A 22,222-nucleotide genomic window follows, 5' to 3' on the forward strand; every position below is an offset into this window, starting at 1 on the left:
ACGATTCAAACAAAATCTCACTTGACTATTAGCCATAATATATAAAATAAGCTTGAATGATGAATAGTATGACAAATTATTATATAGCAAGTATTTCAGAAGGAGGAAGACACGAGATATATCATTATCTCAAAATTAAAAAATAATAATAATTTTCTAATGAAAAAGTGAGACATCTCAAGAAAGAATAATTTTCAAATTTAATTAAAAAAACATAGAAGTGGTCATATCCATAGATCTCTCATTATCTTCTCCATTCTCTCTCTACAAATCTCTCTATAATCCTGTAGCAAAGCAGTACTAATAGGAGTATTTGATTGCAAACCTCCAAATCACAAAACTCACAAACTTCCAAACTAAGAGAATTATACCAGTTTACCAGATTTTCCTGCACCTTACCTACAAACTACAACACCACTTCTTCTTTCTCTCTCTTCCTTTCTTTCTTCTTTCTCTCTCCCATTTATTTACAGACAAGCAACCTCCAATATATCTAAATCATTAAAAAAAAAAGTAATCCCAAAAAGAAAAAACTTAATTAATCAATAATCTTGATTAATTTTAAATGGGTAGTAGTACATCTGATCATCTGTTTGTATTACAGAAATTAAACTCGGCGTGCTAATTAGCTCATGGAAAAACATACTCCAACTAGCAACTGCAGATTAGCATCATCAACTAATTTAGATCTATCCAACAAAACCAGCTTTTGGTACTTATTGTTATTATTATTCATAATTTTTATTAATATTAATACTAATTATATTAATAATAATAAGATATGACTATGGTTCCTGCTCCAAAGCTATCAAAACCCCTTCATTTTTTTAATGGTGGTTGTGGTGGTGCTTCTTCTGATATGATCTTGACCCGATTCACTGATGGTACTAAAACTTCTGGTGATGGGTTTGTTCATCAAGGTTTCAACAATAACAAAATCAATGGTATTAATAACTGTGTTTTAGAATCTGATTTAGGGAATTCTAACCAGAATAATAATAATAATAATAATTTAGTATTTATGGCTGAAGAAGAAGAACATTCTAGAACATCTAATACTAGTGTTAATGATGCTGCTGCTGCTATCACTCCTGCTATTGCATCTTCTTCTCCAATCAGATCATCACGAGATGAAACATCAAATCTTTCGCCGTATTCTGATCATCATGATAATCATGATAGCTGGTTACAGTTAGGTTTAGGAGGGGCGACGACGACTCATTTAAAGACTGGTGGAGGAAACGGCGGAGGAAGCGGCGGTGGAGGAGGAAGTGGGTCGTCGTTGATGCTTGAGTTAAACCTAGGAAGTGGGACCCACGGAGGGATAAGTATACATGAAACGACGTCGTTAGAGTCTAGATCAGTTATTCCCCAACGTCCACTTGATTTTAGTAGTAATCCTTTTGTTTGTCATCCACAACATTCAATGATTCCTGTACTTCCATCTTTTTTACAATCTCAAATTCTTGTTCCTCAACCATTATTATCAAATGATCATCATAATCAACAATTAAGTTGGGGATATGTTAATCAGAGAACATTAGCAGTTGGCGGCGGTTGTTCTTCGTTATCTCCTTCTTCTTCATCCTCTATGCCTTCTATACAACCGGGTCAAACTGATGGTGGTTCCTTTTTAACCCGCCCATTTACACCAGCCGGGTCATCGGTTGATGCTGCAGATTCTGAATATAGACTTATTTATCCTCCTCCAAGAAGACCTCATTCTGGCATTTGGTTTACCCTTCAAGCTTCTTTTCCACAGTAAGTTTTCTTTTTTTTTTTTTGCAATTAGCTCACTTTTTTTTTTTTTTTAACTACTTTTTTTTTTTTTTTTGTAATATTTTACCTCACCACATCCCTCACAAAAAGGCTTCATTTTCATTGGATTAAGCTATATTTAATATACTCCATACTAATGGGTTTAATTTTTTGTTATTTTGTATTCAATACAGATCACGAGAGCCATTTTTGCCTCAAGTATCCAAGAGTTTTCTCAGGATTAAGTAATTTTTTTTCTCCTGCCTTCTTTAATTTATTTATTAACTCGTCTACAATAATATTTGTACAACTACTAATTTAAATTTTTGATCCATTTATGTTCATAAAATTACTGAAGAATAATAGTTACAGATTCAAATCTTATCGTTGTAGCCCCGATGTAGGCTACAATCTATGACACTACTCGATGATTTGCATGAATACAAGTCTTGTAAATGACTAATTCTAATTATTTAGGAAGAAAAGTAGGATTAATGTTTAATTTGACTCATGCTTAGTTACTAATTTTGAGTCTTATTTCAGCAGGAGTAAGTAATTAATGTTTTCCCAAAGCAAGGTTTAATGTGAGTATTTAATTTGTTTGACTAATGCTTAATCAGAGATGGAAGAATGACAATTGGAGTAGTGAAGAAATATTTGGCTAACAAGCTTGGATTGGATAGCGAATCTGAGGTTAGTTCATCGATTTAATTAACCATTTAATTCTCTATTAATTATACATCCTTAATTAAAATTAAGGGGTAATATAAAAAATGTGACATATTCCTGAAAACGGGTCGGAGCATACTGTTTAGTCCTTTTTGAAATGTGAAACCTAGTTCTCATATTTTTTTCATCAAGTACAAACAGTTAACTAAATTGAATACTACTAATCATTTTCATGCACATAATGACATATTTGTATTGGGCGCTGTCGGTACACAACTACACATAGTGTTAATCATACAAATTAATATCAAACTAACTAATTAATCATCCCTTAGAGGCAAATAGGGAGGGAGATTTAATCTCATTGTAGGCTACGCCCGTCTATAAGAATCAAATTCTTATTATAAGGATACAATTTTAACTGTTAGGTTAGCTTATGATTCTTACTAACTGATCATTATTTTTATTATATATTTTATTAATTATTATAGCATTATATAGGAGGATAATAACGCAAATATTAATAAATTAAATGAAGACTAGATTTACATAGATTTTCTATTTTTCATTATAGTATAGCATTTATGATAATATTTCTATGAGTATTTTACATGCATTGATTGATAGTGTGATAGCTATGATTTAGGTGGTGAGTATATTTCTAGGTTTTTGTTTTTATATGGACTAATGGTGACGAAGTTAAGCTACGCAACCTTTAATTTGTTGTTTATCAATATATTCTAGAGAATTGATCTTCTTGAGTTTATATTGCTTCTATGTTTTTAAGCGTTTTTTTAAATTTTTTTTAAAATTTTTATAGCCAAACTTTATAACGAACATATGATTGGAGATTATATTTGTTAAAAGTAACTAAGATTAATCATAAAATTAAATTGTAAAGAGTAAAAACAAACGAAAGATTTATATATTACGTTAAAATCATTTATGTTAATTTATTAAGAATTTTATATTAGAGAACCGTTTGACGACATACCGTTTTTGTCGCTATGTTTGTCAGTAACGTTGGCGATAAAGACTTTTTTTGTTGCCAATTTTTTTAGTGGTATTAGAGGAAGTCACCTACCACCATCCTTTGCCTTTATACCTCAAATAATTGTTAACTTAAATTTAACTTCCATTGGTGAGTCATAATATTCATTATTATGTATAAGGAGGGTATCCCGATATATAAGTGTGTCTATGTCCACCACCTTACACTTATATTTTTGGCAAGAAAGGTAACATCTATAGAGCTTATCAATACTGATTTCTTTTACAAGATTTGCTATTATAGTCCACCTACAAAATAAAACCAAAGAGAAACTGGTTAGGAAGATATTGTTTCCCATTTACACTTTTTAAGTGTAGTAGTTTTTTTGATACTTTGACCAAAATGCTGATAAAATTTTAGTTCATCTGTAACAAAAATTAAAAAGAAATAGAGAAAATAGTTTCGGTCAATTTGTAATAAATAAATTGAAATAGAGAAAATAATTTTTATACTTAATTATAATTAAGTATAGAAATTCCATTTATCCAAGTAGATTACCTATCTATATATAATAGTGATATTAAATTATTAATGCACAAAAACCTAAGGAGTTATGTAAATGGTTTTTTGTTAGAGTATATAACATATCATGGGGCCTCAACCATCAGCTTAAGCTTTTGGTTGAGTTGGTTCTTTGACATGGTATCAGAAGCCAACGTGAGAGATCACGGGTTCGAATCTCAACCACCCCTCATTTAAAGTGGAATATTCAGCGCCATCAGCTTAAGCTTTTGGTTGAGTTGGTTCCTTGACATTTTTATATTGTTATTGTTACTGATTAAATGAAAATTTTTGATTAAATGCCTACGGGATAGACCTTTTTATATATAAGTAAAACCAATTAAGTCTTCATAAAAAAAGCAAAACAAGAATTGTAAAGGCTAATTATTACTAATTGAAACTTAAGAGTGGAACCCTTCCTCAACTACCAACATAAGTTAAGGTTAAAGATTAGATTACAAATTTTTCATGAGGAAAATCTTATTAGTTTTTCCATATCTTAGGAATGATGATTTAAGTGGAGATGCAATCAAAAGAAGGTAGGAAAATTTGACCAAACTATTGTTGTATTATCATAGAATAATCAAAGAACAAACTATTAATGCATGTTCCTCACATGAGAGCTTAAAAAGTAAAGTAATTTAACATAAGTCCTCTACATAAAATCCTTATTTTCAATTATCAATTCAATAATTCATGATTATTGTTGGTTTAATTTATAACCTAATGTTTCAAAAGCTTTAATATCCCAATGATATTTGTGATCACATTGTTTGAATTTTTTCTTTAGATTGAAACAATTTATTAATAACAAATAAAATTAAAATTATGTACATCTATTAAATATAGAACCAAATTTTTGTCCAAATATCTGGTGTCTTTTGTATTAATAATAACTTTAAATACGTATAGGAATACATGAGTTGACCATAAGGGTCCGATAAGCTATTATACACATACATTATATTTCTCAATACTATTAAGTGGCTCCCACCTGATTAGGATGAGGTTTGAAATAATATATACGCAATCTTATTCTTATTAGTAATAATACTAACAATGTTTTTAACTAGAATATTTACTCGATCATTAAGATTATAACCAATATTTGTAATTAGGGATAGAGAAAGTATATTACTTTTATAATGAGTGCCTAGTTTTTAGATAATTATTACAAGCTAAGCAACCTTACGGGAATATTCAGAATGTCCTTTTTTTTAAGGTGTATTACATTTTGCATATGCAAAAATTATAGCCAGCCAATAATAATTAGATCAAGAATCATTATTAGGTTCAAATTCCTGAATATATTTAATTAATTCATTATAAATCTTAATAATAATTTATACTACCTACCTTTATTTATATAAAAGTAACACATACCAACCACTAGTATATATTCCACGCCTTAATGCATTTTGCTGGTTTAAAATAATAATCCTATGTAACTACATTTTGTTCATTTACATGCAAGCTATGGCACTTATATTCGTCCTAGACTTACCAACCAATAGTGACTATTTCTAGCCGGCAAAAGCGAGTCATGTGATTTTAGCGTCGCATGCACATCATTATATTTTGTGTATTCTGATCATAAAAAATTATAATACTTAACTTTTTTTACATGCATTTCTACTATTTAAATTTAATTCAACTTCCTTTTATTTTATATAAATTAAAGGAAGAATTGAAAGGACTTAATAAAACTTGACTAGATTGGAAATAAATACATAATTATCCATATCACGCAAAGTACTTAGCATTTGCATATTTTGTGTGTTGCAAGAAAGAAATATGCAAAATAGCTTTTTATTTATTCTAGAAAAGTTTTTCAAAAAAATAACTCAAATCAAAATTAACCCAATTATCTAGAATATAGGTGATATTATACTCGATATTTATGAACACATTTAAAGAATTAATTTAGGTATAGTGATACTATTGGCCTTATATATGAACACAAACGTTTTCTATTTATACACTAATTTTGGAGAAAATATGAATTGAAACAAAAATGGAAAAAGCAAAGTGATTATTCATGCAATTATGGGTGAATTTTAATTAATAATTAATACCATAATTAGGGTTGTTACCCAATAGATTCTTGCTAATGATGTCATGTTAAGATACTTTCATACAAACACATTGTAACGATCAATGTGTTCAAGAAAACATCAAGAGCATGTTGTCAATTATTCTTCTTCACCTAACAAATTAATTAAGTAAAGTGTTTTGTTGTCTTGACTTAGCTTTCGATGAGGATTGCATGAATAAACTCAAACATTCCTTTTTCTTTCTAATATTTCAAGCTTTGTTTTTATTTTATTTTTATTTTTTTAATATATTAATCATTTGGTCAACCTCTAAATGCTAAGGATAATTTACGTGATTAAATGAATACTAAAATGTACCAATCAAGAATCATAAATGTATCTTCCTTAATCATATTTATTTTATTATTTTGGTTGTCTTGTCGTCTTCACCAAGGATGTAATCAACTCATCTCACGTAAAATAATATCATGTTACTAAAATAATATTAAATTAATGACAATATTAATATTTTCTTTTCCTTTTATTGACCTCTCCAAAATATTGTAAAATTCTACATGTTATTTAAGTCAACCTTAACAATATATATGGATTAATAGTACATCTTGTCTTGAGGGTAAATAAGGATTAGGTAACCTTCTTAGTTAATCTTTGGATTTTCCCAAAAGAGTTGCACAGACAATTATCCCTCTTTCTTAAAAGAATTGCAATTAACAATTTAACCAACATGTTAAAAGACTAATTTTTTTTTTAAAATTAGGAACTCGATTATTAATTTTTGTTAGATAGTAACAAATAGTGTTATATCAATAATGATATAATGTAACAAAGTTATAGGAGTATAACTTTCTTTAACTAAAAATTCTATCGACAATGAATTTTATGATATACTCTTAATATAGAAGAATAACAAGTCGGTTTCAGTCCACCCTATATTAGTGTCTTGAAGGATATTTTTTTCAAACTTTTTTTTTTTCTTGACATGCATGACCTTAATTAGTCATACATTCTTTGCCATTTGAATGGATTTGAACCATATTGTACTTCGTGCTAGCTTCTCAAGTCATAAAAGCCTAGCTTTCATACTTTTGACGTAAAAGATCATGATAAGATAATAGCTGCTAGCACCAACTTCAAATTTTCACGTCCAAAGTTCTCGAGTACGTACAAAAGACCATGGAAAGATTGATGATACGTAGTACCAATCATAATGTTTTTTTTATGCACAAACTCTTGATTTATAAATTTGAGACGATTATTTAACAAAACTTTTTCAAAATCACTAAAAATAAGAAGAATAAGTAGTCATTATGTTTTTTTTCTAATGGACTAACCCTCGATCTAGAAGATTACTTAAGTAAACTTTGCAAATAAAGTAGCTAGTAATCATCATGTTTTCCTTATGTGAATTTGCCGCAATTCCTCATGTATGCTTGATCTCAATCTAATTTGAATTAGATTTTATTGTGATATCACAAATATAATCTGCATAGTAAGAAAACTAGAAAAAATTTCACGATAAAACCTAATTTATTTTAATTGTTCACAATAAACTTAGCTTGTTATTCTTTTTTAGCTCAATGACGTGGTTAAATTTACATTTGTAACTTTTAAAATATTCTTCAATGTACGTTTAATCATTTTTTTTTAATTATATAGATGGAAAATTTTATTTATAGCATCATATTTGAAAGATGAAAATAAAATTCTTAAATACAAAAAGTGAAAAGACGAGTAGCTACTAATGTACTCAGAAATAAAATTCATAGAAGGCATGATAGTTTTTGTTCATATTCCGCACGCAAACGTGTTGTACTTTTATGCATATATCATAGAAGTATCAATCATAATGATTATTGATTAGGCTTATGCATTAAAATATTACCATAATTTAAAGCCATTCAGAATTCTAATCAACAACACATGAAAAAGAGTCGATGAAAATTTGGTTTTTTGGTTTAGATTTGATTTAAATTCAAATTAGATTGAATAAAATTTTATTTTGATATTTTTAGTCCAAATTCAAATCATAATATTTATAATTCAGATTGAACCAAACTGAATTTTAAAATACTAATTCAAATTGAACCGAATAGACCGATTTGCACCGATTTATATATTTTGCACCGAAAATCAAATTTGCATGCATTGTTTCATATTATTCTTTTTAAAGCTCCTAAATAGATATTACTAATTTTAGGGTTTTTAATTTAAACAAGTAAAAAACTTTTAACAAAAATCTAAAAATAAAAGCAAAAATTCAAACAAATCAAATGGAAGATATAACATGCCTTTAACATTTCGACTTTTTCAATTTTTCGATTTTATTAGACCCAAGACCAAGTCCAAACCAAACCAAATTTAAATTATAGTCAAACCAAATTACTTATTCATTTTAATTTGATTCAATATTCGAATTTTCACCAAATTATTAAACTCCTAATAACAATAATGTTGGATATGCCACGGGAAAGTGTACCAAAAAAAGTGGGCATGTTTTGATCCCTAGCCTTACCCTAATTATCACTTTTCATTTTTTTATTTACTTTTACTCTTTTAACACCTTCATTTTAAAATACTCACTACCTTATAGTTATTGATTATTTGTCGATCAAGTTTGTTTTATATTTATCTTATATATAAGAAAAAATATAAACAAGTGTGATCTTGTTTGAATCATTTAATCGTATAATTTCGTAAAATTAACTCTTTATTAATTTTAGATATGCATATTTAATATATAAATGATTAAAATAACATATAAAATTATGTAAAAAGTCAATTGTAGCAAGTACAGTGAAACGAAGGTAATATTATAAAAGTGTGTAATTTTTTTATTTTATTAAAAGCTTCTTTTATGGGATGCATTGACTTTTATTAAAATGTGTGAATAAAAAGTATGTAAAAGCAATCAATTTATAGCATTATTATCTTTTGGGTTTAGTTGACACTCAATTTAACAAGTCATGTACCAAAAAAGAGATTGTTGGTGATTATTATTAGTAATAGTTGTGGTACTATCGCATCCATCATTATCATCAATCATCATCCTAACAAATAAAACAAATATTAAATATATAAATTGTTTTTTGTTATTATGAGTATTTATTATTATTATTATTATTATTGCAACCTATATATAGATAGATAGCACCTAAAAAATACTACACGTGGACGCTTTCACGTTAAGCAGCCCATTTGCATGCCTTTCCATTTCTTTGGTTCTCACCCTCTTCGTCATGCTTTCGCTTGTTTACACTCAGCTGGCTCTTTTCAAATTTGCAACATTAACGCCAAAAAACTTTCATATAGTCTACTCCCGCCTATTGACCTTACTTGTCCCATCTATTTTTTATCACTATTTATTTATCACTCTTAATTTATATTTCACTCTTAATTTATAGTCATGTGAGATCTTGTTTGATTTGTCTTAATACAAGGATTATTAATATCAACTTTTTACAATTTTTGATTAAGAATAATTTAAGATATTAAGAGTTAAAATGTTGCATGGTCAAGTGTGAAAAACTAAATAGAACTAATACATTAAATAGGAGCCTGAGTATTAGATAGAGATTGGACTTTATTCTATTTCTGGAGTATGTCTTGGATTGACTTCATCATTACTCCCTCTTATTTATTTAAAGTGTTTCATTTTTTCAATATTTTTTAAGTGGTCAAATGAAATCACTTATGTAAGAGAAATAATATAATATTTTAAATTTTTATAAGGGTAAAGTGGGGATAGTAAATATAAAGGTGTGAAAATACCATTAATATGCCCAAATTAAAAATGAGACATTAAGTATGTTTTGACCCAATAAAAATTTGACACTTAAAATGAATAAAAGTGAATATTAAAATAACCTGTCTTATTCTAAAAATGTCTATATTTTATAAAGGTATGATACACAATTTTAATGCGGATAATATTTACATAAAACTCTTCTCTCTGTTTCACTTTTTTTTTTTCTTTCTTTTTTTTTTCTTTTTTGTTTGTCTTACTCATTTTACCAACTAATAACTTTATTTCAGAAATAGTTCATGATTATAATTTTAATCTCATGAACATATTTGAACTCTATTTTAATTGCATCCACACAATATAATCTAAATCATTACTCCAAATAAAAAAAAATCCTACATTTCACTTGAAAGTGAGAAAATTGCACAATATTTTCATTGTGATTAGCAGTTTTGATAAAAAAAAAATTTAGATTAAGTGCTCCTAAGCTATTTTGAAATAATTTATAATATTAGATATAACTTATCCCTATTAGAATAAGGATTTTTTATATTGACCTCTTATAAACCAAATCATATGTTAATTTACATAAATAAAAAGTAATCACATTTTAAATGAATTATTTTGGAGAATAATTGTTTATATATTATATAGTTTTAATCAATCATATTGTAAATACAATGTAAAAGAAAGTGAATAAGATGTGACGCTTTGTTTTGCTCATTCTAGCTAGTATACGCACTAATTGTGCTTAAAACATGAAAGTTAGATTTTTTTTCTTGAGTAATTTCCTTGGATATGAATATATATATTAAAATGAACTTTTTCATTAATTTTTTCAAACATATTTTCTGAATTTTCTTACAAATTGTTAATTGAATAATTAATTTGTTTCATAAAAAAAAAAACCATGTGTGAAACAACATAAAAATATATAGCAGATTGAAATATGATCTTCGTTTATAAAATCTTATATTTTATATATATATTTTTTTAAGTGACTATTCTAATAATTAATTAAAATATTACTCCTAATACCAATTCTCTTTGTGTGTACGTATATTAAATAGCATGTAAAATTAAATGAAATATTTATGAAGAAATGAGAGGAGTATTACTTTGTTTAATCATAGGAAGACGACATTCATAATAAAGGTTAAAATTTAACTAACAATTATTTCTCATAATATTAAATAATTAATTTTATTCCGACTAAAACGTGTACTCTCTATACGTTTTTACCGCTTATCTCTTATTTTTTTCTTTCTCTAAGCCTATTGATATTAAAATAAAATCTCAATTCTCATTTATATTGAAAGATATAGTTAATTTACGTAATATGACCAATTAAATGTAGTTGGTGATGTATTTGAAAAAAGACATTATTTATTAAATTAAAAAAAAAAGGAAGAAAAGACAAGTTGGTATGTGGAATTAGATTGACCCTTGGGAAAGTGCTAGGGTTTCTCGTGGAAGAAAACATGACGTGAATACGACGTGCATGAAATTAATATTATTAAATATGAGATAATGATATATCATAGATGAATATACATGAAAGTTAGGTTTTGTGTATTGTAAGATGTTTGGAAAAGCCACAAGAAATTAATCCTACATCAATTCATGAATAAAATAGCAGCAGAAAATCTTTTGCCGATTTTTCGCCGTACTTCGTGGATCCTAATACACTTTTATACACCATTTCCTTTCATTTAGAGTGCATCTTTTACTTTAGGATTTCATCAACCAAAATTCATATTTGGATTATAATTTATTTATTTATTAAATATAAATTATGATTTCAGATGTTATTAAAGTAGGGAAAACAAATATTAATTATAATTATATATTCTTTACAATGTGTCCATAAGCTTTCTTTAATTATATATATATATATATATATATATATATATATATATATATGGGCGGATTTAGAGGGCTCCTAGGGCCGCACATAAGACCACTAAAATTTTGGAAAAAAAATTATAGTTAACAAAAATCCAACATGAGACCTACACTTTGAGTATGCGCCAAGCAACCAACTGAGCTGCTTATAAATGCTTGATATATTGAAGGCTATAAATTATCTTTTTTTGTTCCTTCTTCAACTTGCTGGAAATGAAACTCATCATACCCATAATAAATCATTGTTACTACTTTGTTGTTGGCAAATTTTTATTTTATTTTTTGAATAAAATTCGTTGTTGGCAATATAGATTTATTGATACTGTATTTTTTCTTTGTTAATATCATAATTAAATTCTACATGTATCCTTATTAATTATTATAGTTAAACTCATAATTCATTGGTTAAAATTACTTCATTTATTATTCTATATAATCTTCTAATTTAGTACTAATAATTCTTGTTTTAATAGTTGATTGGACAAATACAAAGTAATTAAATAACTCATTTTTAAAGTTTTTAAGTTATTATGTTTGCCGGGAATTCATTCATTATTATCATCATCATAACCAATATATTTCGTCCGTAAAATTTAGGATCAGCTTCCGAAAATATTGAGGGATTAATTCTTTTGGACAAATAAGACCTTGTTCGTTTGTTTAATTTGTATCTTATTACAATGTGGTTCAAGATACGAAATCCATTAATATATGTTATAGAATAATATTTTCTAGAGTTCAATCGAAAATGTTATAAATATTTTTTAATTTGTAATTGGATAAATTTTGTATCAATTGTGCTTTCACTGAATGCAAATTCTAGATCCGCCAAGATATATATATATATATATATATATATATATATATATATATATATATATATATATATATATATATATATATATATATATATATATATTTCTGTTTGATTGAGTTTACTATTAATTTGTTCTAATGAGTTTACTATAATTTTATCTTAGACATAATTTTATCTCAAACACAACCTATTTTTTCATCTTATTCTCATTTTTCTTCTTTTTACTTGTTTTTCTATTAACATATATTCGATAACAACTTCGATAGCATATATTATTATAATAAGTACAAAACTATTTAATTGAGAGAATTTAACTTTATCTTAATTCTTTCCCTATGTAAGGTTTTCAGATCAATCTCATTCCCTTCTCTCCTAACTTTTTCTTTCGTTCAGTTTACCTATAATACACTGGGGTGATTGGTTCATGACTTTTTGCTTAACTTTTTAGTTTACTTTTGTTTTTAGCTTTTGACTTATCGGTTGTTCAAATAGCTAAAAAAGTGTTTGGTAATTGCTTTTAAAGCAGCTAAAAAGCTAAATTTTAAGCCAAAATGAAAAAACTCCAACTAGTTTTTTTTGTTAACTTTTGGCTTGTTGGCTCCCTTTTTTTCAAATAAACAGTAATAACTAATACATAAATTTTTAAATATCTCTATAAACAGCTGATTTTTGGCAAACTAACAATTATTTACCAAACATTCCTCTATAAAAAGAAGTATCTAATTGATTACAATAGGTTATTTAAATGCAAACTCTCATAAGCAAGCTAGAAAAGGATAGTAGTGTAAAAATAAAAGTGGTCATTGCAAATAAAAGTCTAAGAGATGATGATTTTGGCTTACGAGCAAAGAATGGAGTGGGGCCAGTAATGATTTAAAAACGGGCAAAGCTTTTGATCGTGGGATAACGGGCAGCTTAATTCTCCTAATTTTATTAGCAATTTAGGCAAATGAAGTAACTTTGAAAAGGCTGCCCGCTACCCGATTTGCTTTGCGTCGTCTTGTCGGGGGATAATAAGACTTTTTGGGAGGAATTTATGTCCAATAAAAACTCTAAAGAAATGAACACTAAATATTTTACTCTTAATTTTATGATGTAGACGTCAATAAAAAGCTAATTAGGAGAAATTAACTGTATGATTTTAGTTACGTCAGCCTGTGACAAGAATGACATCATTTTCTATTATTTATTTTCTACGTTATTTAATATAAGAGAAAATAGAAAGAATAATAAGAAAGTGGTGTTCACTATTAGTAGTTGAAGGGGTAGTACTGGGTTCCTGATTATTTTGGGGTCGTTGTAATATTTGGTGTTTCTATTTGAAAGTAATTGTTGTTGATTTTATTATGTGGAAATGCACATGGATGCCAATTTTTTTATTTTTTTGGCATAAACTAGCAAGTATCATTATAGTTGTATGCACTGCTAATATTTGTCTACCACAAACTGTCTATATATTGACATTGAAATTGCAACTATTTTGTATCCAGCGATATGCTACCATCTAATATTATTAGTCTATATTAAATCAAGAGCCAATTCCCATAATATTGATGATGACTTTGAGCACCTTGTTGTTCATACTATATCTTGCACACTTGAGAGTGGTGTAGAATGTGTTATGGGAAATGAGGTACTTAGGTTTGGGTCCCTTGATCAAGTGTTGAATGAGGATGACTTGAAGAGGATTGATCAAGGGATGAGTAAGGGAAAGATTGCTCAGCATGGCAGCATCACTCATGAAGGCCAGGGGGCACTGTTGAAGGCCACTCGACCGGTCGAGCATGTGTGGCTCGGTCGAGCATGTGTGGCTCGATCGAGCGGATTGTCCAGTTTTGGTCATTAGGTCCAAGGAGCTTGCTTGACTAGTCGAGCACTATAGCTCGGGTCGAGTGGGATACAGGACCACTCACTGACGGGTTTCTGTTTTATGTGGGAAACTTTGTGGGCTTTTAGCCATTTGTCCTAGGATTCTCTAATACGTTGTATGGCTATATAAGAAGTCTTAGAGCATCATTAGGGTTATGTGAGTGAAGCTAATACACTCGAAGCAACTAGGGTTTATTCCAAGAGAGTTCTTCATTGTATTAGTGAGTTTCTGAGAGACCACCATTAAAGGTGAGGTCTTTGCTTTGAGAGGTTGTTCTTGAAGCTTGTAAGGTGAGTCATTAATGTATTGTTGAATATATTAATGATAAGATACTTGTTTTGAGGGGGAGGTATCCTTAGATACCTCATATATCTTGTATTTTTGCTTCTCCATTGTTATGCTCTATTTTTGGTGCTTTTTTCTTTGCATTTGTTTGTGTTTGTTTCTTCACCATTGCCATAATTCATTCATAACAATTGGTATCAGAGTTTTTGGTGAGATTTGTGGGTTGTTTGGTGGGTGAAAGTTAGGGTCTTTGGTGGAGAAACGAGATGGGTGATGGTGCAAAGTTTCACATTCCATTGTTTGATGGAAAAATGAATTTTTTGGTGTGGAGGAGCACCGTAGAAGACTTGTTGGTGCAACAAGGCATTGAGGATGCTCTTGAGAAGAGCAAGCCCACAACAATGGATGAAGGGAAGCGGGTGACCATGGCGAAGAAGGCGGTGAGCACCATTAGGCTTGCCATTGCACCCAAGATCAAGTACAACTACTTGATGGAGACCGACCCCGATGTGTTGTTGGAGAAACTTCAAAAGGTGTATGCTTCGAAGTCTCTTACCAAGAAGTTATGCTTGAGATGGGAGTTGTAACAACTCATGAAGGAGGATGATACTAGTATGCAAGACCATATCAACACATTCAATCAATTAGCGTGGCAATTATTGAATGCTGATGAGAAGCTTTTCGATGAGGAGAAGGCCCTACTACTCTTGGCTTTACTTCCTAAGACTATAAGAATATAGTTCAAACGTTGCTCCTTGGGAGGGAATCTATCACACTCGATCAAGCATTGGCGGCGTTAAGGGAGAATAATAGGTTTATGAAGAGACATGATGGGGAAGACAAGAAGGGAAGTAGTGAGGCACTATTTGGTGAAGGCTCAAGAGGGAGAGCAAAGGATAAGGGTTATCAAGCAAGGGGGAAGTTTCAAGGGAGAAGTGACTATAGTAACAGGGAGTGTTACTATTGCAAGAAGAAGGGGCACATTCAAATGATGTGCAAGGAAATGAAGGAAAACCTCAAGAAGATGAAAGACTTGAAGGTTGGAAGAAGAGATGGTGAAAGTAGCGGGAGTACCGCTCTAGGCTTTGTGGATGATGATGACTATGATGGTGCACTTCTTGTTGATGGGGGAGTGACTCGTAGTAAGGAACGGGTGATTGACTCCGATTGCTTATTCCATATTTGTTGTGAGAAGGAAAAGTTTGCTAAGTTTAGCTACATTGATGGAGGCCTTGTCACCTTTCCTAATGATGAAAGGGTGAAGGTGGAAGGTATTAGTGAAGTTGATATTGTGACACATGATGGTGTCAAGAGAAGGCTAGGTGGTGTGAGGTATGTTCCAAAGTTTGAGAGGAACCTCATATCACTTGGTAGGTTGGAGTCCAAGGGATGCACCTTCAAAGCTAGTGGCGGGTTATTGAAGGTCATTAAGGGGAGTATGGTGCTCATGAGAGGGGGAGGGAGTGAGAGCAACTTGTATGTGTTGCAAGTTAATGGTGGTTGCCTAAGCCACATTGATGATGATTGCAAGTCACCCAAGGAGATGACATTTGATGATAGTAAGGGAATTGGTCTCAAGGGGGAGATTGTTGAATCAAGAGCAAATTCCCACAATATTGATGATGAATTTGAGCACCTCGTTGCTCATGCTATGTCTTGCACACTTGAGAGTTGTGTAGAAAGTGTCATGGGAAATGAGGTACTTAGGTTTGGGTCCCTTGATCAAGTTTTTAATGAGAATGACTTGAAGAGGATTGATCAAGGGAAGTGTAGAGGGAAAGATTGCTCAGCATGGCAGCAGCACTCACGAAGGCCGGGGGGCACTGTTGAAGGCTGCTCGACCGATCGAGCATGTGCGGGTCGATCGAGCGGATTGTCCAGTTTTGGTCAGTAGGTCCAAGGAGCTTGCTCGTTTGGTCGAGCGGGATACAGGACCACTCACTTACGGATTTCTATTTTATGCGGGAAACTTTGTAGGCTTTAAGGCATTTGTCCTAGGATTCTCTAATATGTTTTATAATTATATAAGGAGTCTTAAAGCATCATTAGGGTTATGTGAGTGAAGCCAATACTTTAGAAGCAACTAGGGTTTATTCCAAGAGAGTTCTTCATTGTATTAGTGAGTTTGTGAGAGACCACCATTAAAGGTGAGGTCTTTGCTTTGAGTGGTTGTTTTTGAAGCTTGTAAGGTGAGTCATTAATGTATTGTTGAGTATACTAATGATAAGATACTTGTTTTGAGGGAGAGGTATCTTTAGATACCTCATATATCTTGTGTTTTTGCTTCTCCATTGTTGTGCTCTATTTTTGGTGTTTTTTCTTTGCATTTGTTTGTGCTTGTTTCTTCACCATTGCCATAGCCCATTCACAACAATCTAGAAAGATAATATCTGTGTTGTCTTTTGATTTAGATTGATGTTTATATTTATTGTAGATATGAGAAGTGAGGATAAAGAAAATATATAAAAGAACGATTTAAAAAATAAAAAAATGTAGAACATATTATTTTAGAAAAACAACCAATTACGTACTTAATCCATCAGCGTAGCTAAAACGATAAATAGTTAATAAGTTGTTTTATAAAGTAGTATCGTTTTAGTATGATTTCGAGTATACTAAAAATAACTATGTTACAGAAAAGTAACTATGACATAAATTTTTAGAATGTTCTTACTTTTGTAACATAGTATCTTTTTTATATATAGTAACAAAACAAATCAAATAAAAATCCTTCTCATTCTTTTTATTTTAAAATTCTTTTTATTTGATCACATATATATATATATATATATATATATATATATATATATATATATATATATATATATATATATATATATAGAATTGAGGGTATTTTTTGAAGAAGTAATGTAACTTATGCACATAAAATAAAACCTATTTATGATTACTATGATCTTGTCTAGGATATTATGAGTCAAAGTATAAATTGGGAGAGTTTAATTGTTTATTGTTTATTTTTATTTAGTACTACAAGATAAAAGTAGTAAGAGTACCATTCATGAATATGAATGTAATGCTCATTGGTCAATACTCAGTGTCATGAACTAGAAACAACAATTAATTATTTACGTTTTTTCCCATGGGTTAAAAATCAACAATATTTTTAGAGGTTATAATATTTTCTGTTTGCGGTATTTTAAGACCTAAAAATTAATAATTAACCTAATTAAAACATAAGTTATATATACTATTACACTTTATTAATATACGAGACTTTAATTTAGACACTATATAATCGATCACCATGTGCAAAATTTTTTATTTTGATTTGTGCAATTGATGCGAACGTTAAAACTTATTCGATTCTCAGTTTTACATAACTTTTATTTGTTAAACTAATTTTACCAAAATTTAAAGAATATAATGATGAGATTTGAGAATACGGGCTTATAGTTAAAAAATAGTGTTCATATCTTAATCACAGTATTTAATTAATCAGTTTCACCTTGATTACTTGAAATAAAGAGTAAAATAATATTTTCTGAATAATTTATGTACTACCAACAAAACTTTACGCCTAGTATTCCATTTAATTAAAATTAAGAAAATGAGTTAGGAGAATAATCTTGTTGTTGACAGTTGATCAATTTCTAAAATATGCTCATCTTTAATTTGTAATAAACTGACATGAAGTTTTTTAATCAGTCTAAAAAATAATATTCAACCATATATTATTCATTTTCAGATAAGCACATATATATATATATATATATATATATATATATATATATATATATATATATATATATATATATGCAGGGAATAATATGAATGAAAGCACGTATCATCTAGATTTAAGTAGTTATTATACATTCTTTCATATTCTAATTAAATGTCTTATTTGTTTTATTGCAAATATTAATCAATCACTCTTAGAGGTCGGCTGGTATTCTAAATTTTAAGATAGGTAATGGATTCAGTTTATCATTACCCTTATAAATTGTTTGGTATTGTTTTTTGATAATCTTTACCGTTACCAAAAAGAAACTGTTTTGTTTTCATTACTTTGTTACTACTCATATTCTTGCGGAATCAGTACATTACCTTTCTTTTTCTCCCTCAAACTCAATAATTAATATTTATCTGCTCATCTCTTTCAATTCATATATTTAATCATGATATTTTTGTTCTTCTTCAAGTGCTCATAACTTGATTTTCATCATTTTTGCAGAAAATTTGTGGTTAATTTGCAGAAAAATTTTGTAGAAATGAAATAAGGGTTTAAAATCTGAAAATTTGTGATTAATTTGCAGAAAATTTTAAAGAAAAATTCAATTTCATTATTGCTTTCTTTCACCATCATTCTCTGAAATGGTTGATGAGGTAGTACTATGATTTTGAAGGTGGTTTTCATGAGGTTGGTGGCTTTCATGGGTTGATGGCTATGGTCTAAGGAGAGAGAAAAATGCATAATCAAGAATTGTTTCCCTTTCCATGATAAAGTACTAATATACAAAAAAATTCATAATAATAACATTTTTCATTATCTTTATCTCTGTTTATGAATTCCCTTTCCATTACATTTTTATTTCTCATACCAAACTCCTCTTAGTTTGTATTTTATTCTCATTTTATTAGCTCAAATATAGTCAAGTAGAATCTTATTATTTGGTTTGTCTTAATATAAATTTTATTGATATTTAATGTCTTATAATCTTTAATTAAAACATTAGAAATATTTAAAATTAAAATAGCATATCGATAAGTGTAAAAAAGTAAATGTAAAATTAGAAGAGTATGATTAATTTTGTTTAATTATAATAAAAAGTTTGATTAACTAAAAAAATGCATGGAACTTTTTATATAAGTATGGTGGTTAGAATAATTATAGGCGGACTTAGGGGCCCTCATATGTTTAGATATGAGAGCACCGAGTCGTAAAAATGTTATATTCTTTATTTATGATAATAAATATATATTGTATATTCTCATATATTTTTATAATAATTTTTTGATATTTTTAATTATCAGTAATTTATATTTTCACTAACTTTTATCATATTACAGGTAGAAATAAGATGTAGAGGGCATGAACTATTACCATTCTTGACGTTGCAGCATGTAAGAGACAATATTTGGAGTCCAAGGGAAGGTGCTGTCACTTTGCTTCCTGATTCCTCAACCTCTGATCATCTTATGGTTTTAAATTATGCTAGAAGTTCCACGTACTTGCTTCCTACCTCTACCTAATTGTGCTAGCTAATGCCCTTTTAATTAATAAATTAGTAATTAAAAACGTACAATTATTATGGAGGTTTATTTAATCTCTGATTATTTATTAATCCTTTAACGTACAACTTCTTGTATCAATATTTTGTTGATTAATTAAATTTATGTTACTTAGAAAAAGAAAAAAAAAAAAAAAAAACTCTTAACAATTGTGGCTTTTTAATTGTAATTGCCCTATTAGTTAATTTGTAGGTTGAATTAGCTCCTAATTAAGCACCCAAAATGATATTTGTTTTGAGCTTTTGGCGTTCCTTGTAATTGTAATATAAAACAAACTTGATAGTCCGTTAATAGGACATGTTTACTTTCATATTTTTTAGTCATTGATTTAATTTAGTTTTAAGTATTTTGTTGGGATTTTGCTTTTTTTTTTTTGGTAAGTAAAATTGTTGGAATCATGCTAACTTGCCTTTTCTCTACTACTTTATTCGAGTATTATATTATTTTGATTTGATTGTGCAAAATGTAAAAGATAAAAATCTATGAAAATTTAAGATGATAATTGAAGGCTTATAATATATTATACATTTAATTACATTGTCCTTTCACATGAAAGCTTGATGAGCTAAAAAAACAAATGTAATATATATATTTTATTTCCTTAATATATATTCCACCTGAATAAAGGGTGGATTGATATATAATAAAATTTAACTAATAACCTTAGCATTTTATATCGTGTTAAGGAATGAATAACTCTAACAAAAAGCATAAAAATTGTTGATTGAAGTCCCAAAATATTGAGTTATGTGATTGTAAAGTTATAGAATTTTTTAGTGTGAATGTTAAGATACAAATTTTTTATTTTCAAGATGGAAAAAAAAAAGTATAAGTATTTGGAATTCAAAATTATACATAAAGACAATAAGAAATTTGCGAATGCATTTTGATCATTTGAATTATAAACAATCCTACGTCTAATTAGAGTTTCTTTTAACATCCCATTTCTTATACTTGGAGTTTCTTTTAATTGTTTCAATTGTTTATCCTTCTATAATGTTTCTTAATGATTAATATATAGCATAAATAAAATTACGTTAAAAGTAATTATTGGTTAAAGAAATTAAATTAAAACTCAATAAAAAAGTTATATGCCAAAAACTAAGGGTACGGTTAAATCAACCCTTAATTAGAAAAATTAATACGGTTAAACATACTTATCCCTTTTATAATTTCCTCTTAATATAAGAATTACCTATTCTCTATGTTTTATAGTGTAACTATAGATAATGAAACTTGAGTTATGGTTTGAAAACTATGCAAAAGCAAATATAATTACCAAACTGAAATTAAAATACTTAATTTTTGTGTTTTATTTATTTGAAATTGTAGAATTGTTTGCAATAAAACTCATAAAATACATACAAAATTTCTTTGTAATTAATCCTTTAAGGATATATTTAAATTTATTCGATAATAGCATAATTAATATTGTTATTATAATAGTTGACTGGCAACCAAACACCTTCATATACAAATATATATGATTATTCATATAAATTATAGTATAATTCATATTATCATATTAATCGACAAAATGTTTTTTAGAAATTATATTGTAGGTCGAGAAAAATAAGTTAGATCACTATTAAATTTAAAATCTAACTTTAAAAAATGGTACTTCGTTTAAACAAGATCCGATTCTTAATCTACGAAACATTTAAGAAGAGGTGAATCGCATGGATTTTGGCTTCTCAAAATTTCAACGCTTATATTAGTCGTTTTCAGGTTAGATTTCATGGTATCTTCAACGCATTAATCACCGGAGATGAGTACATTCCCTGACATGTTTGACTTATCTTCTTTGTCTTACAATTGAATTAATCAGAATACTCCTGAATTGATGTTAAATTTGAATGGTCATCATAACCTTAAAACCAGTTCATGACAACTATACAGAAAAATGCTGTTTAAAATATTGTAAAATTTGGCTGGTCTAATGGTTGACCTTTATTATTGAAGTTATGCCTCAAAAATGGCTTGTATAAGCTATCTGAATAAAAGTCAAACTTAAGATTATTGATGATCAGAGTAAATGATATTATATTTTGCAGTTTTAAGTATTAGCTAATTTAAACTAGAGTTGTTCATAGACAAGCTATCAGTCAGCCTCGACCTATTCAATTCGACAAACGGGCACGCTTGGACAATGTTTTTTTAAAAAATTTTAAACTATGGTTGATAGGATCTTCAATATAGTGTCGGTAGACAACGTGATAATTGTCTAACACTACAAAAAAAAACTCATAGGGAGACAATTTGTCGCCAAGCTTGACTACGGGATGGAGACAAGAAAGTCTCGTCGCCAAGGTTGGCTACA

The 22,222-nt window shown here is 28.7% G+C and overlaps 1 protein-coding gene across 1 annotated transcript; it reads left to right on the top strand.

The window, feature by feature from the left end:
- The first annotated feature begins 240 nt into the window (after positions 1 to 240).
- Positions 241 to 20,144, top strand: LOC130808866 (protein LAX PANICLE 2-like). The gene is made up of 4 exons (XM_057674400.1): positions 241 to 1,761; positions 1,953 to 2,003; positions 2,379 to 2,451; positions 19,681 to 20,144. The coding sequence occupies exons 1-4, from the start codon at positions 782 to 784 to the stop codon at positions 19,861 to 19,863; spliced, it is 1,287 nt and encodes a 428-aa protein (XP_057530383.1). The 5' UTR covers positions 241 to 781; the 3' UTR covers positions 19,864 to 20,144.
- The last annotated feature ends 2,078 nt before the right edge of the window (positions 20,145 to 22,222 follow it).

The sequence above is a fragment of the Amaranthus tricolor genome, chromosome 3 (assembly GCF_026212465.1).
Source record: "Amaranthus tricolor cultivar Red isolate AtriRed21 chromosome 3, ASM2621246v1, whole genome shotgun sequence".
Taxonomy (NCBI): Eukaryota; Viridiplantae; Streptophyta; class Magnoliopsida; order Caryophyllales; family Amaranthaceae; genus Amaranthus; species Amaranthus tricolor.

What these genes read in the sequence shown, in the direction of transcription:
- LOC130808866 (XM_057674400.1), top strand. Translation starts at nt 782, where the DNA reads ATGACTATGGTTCCTGCTCCAAAGCTATCAAAACCCCTTCATTTTTTT. An exon ending in CTTCAAGCTTCTTTTCCACA is followed by an intron (nt 1,762 to 1,952) that starts GTAAGTTTTCTT and finishes TATTCAATACAG; the next exon opens with ATCACGAGAGCCATTTTTGC. An exon ending in AAGAGTTTTCTCAGGATTAA is followed by an intron (nt 2,004 to 2,378) that starts GTAATTTTTTTT and finishes ATGCTTAATCAG; the next exon opens with AGATGGAAGAATGACAATTG.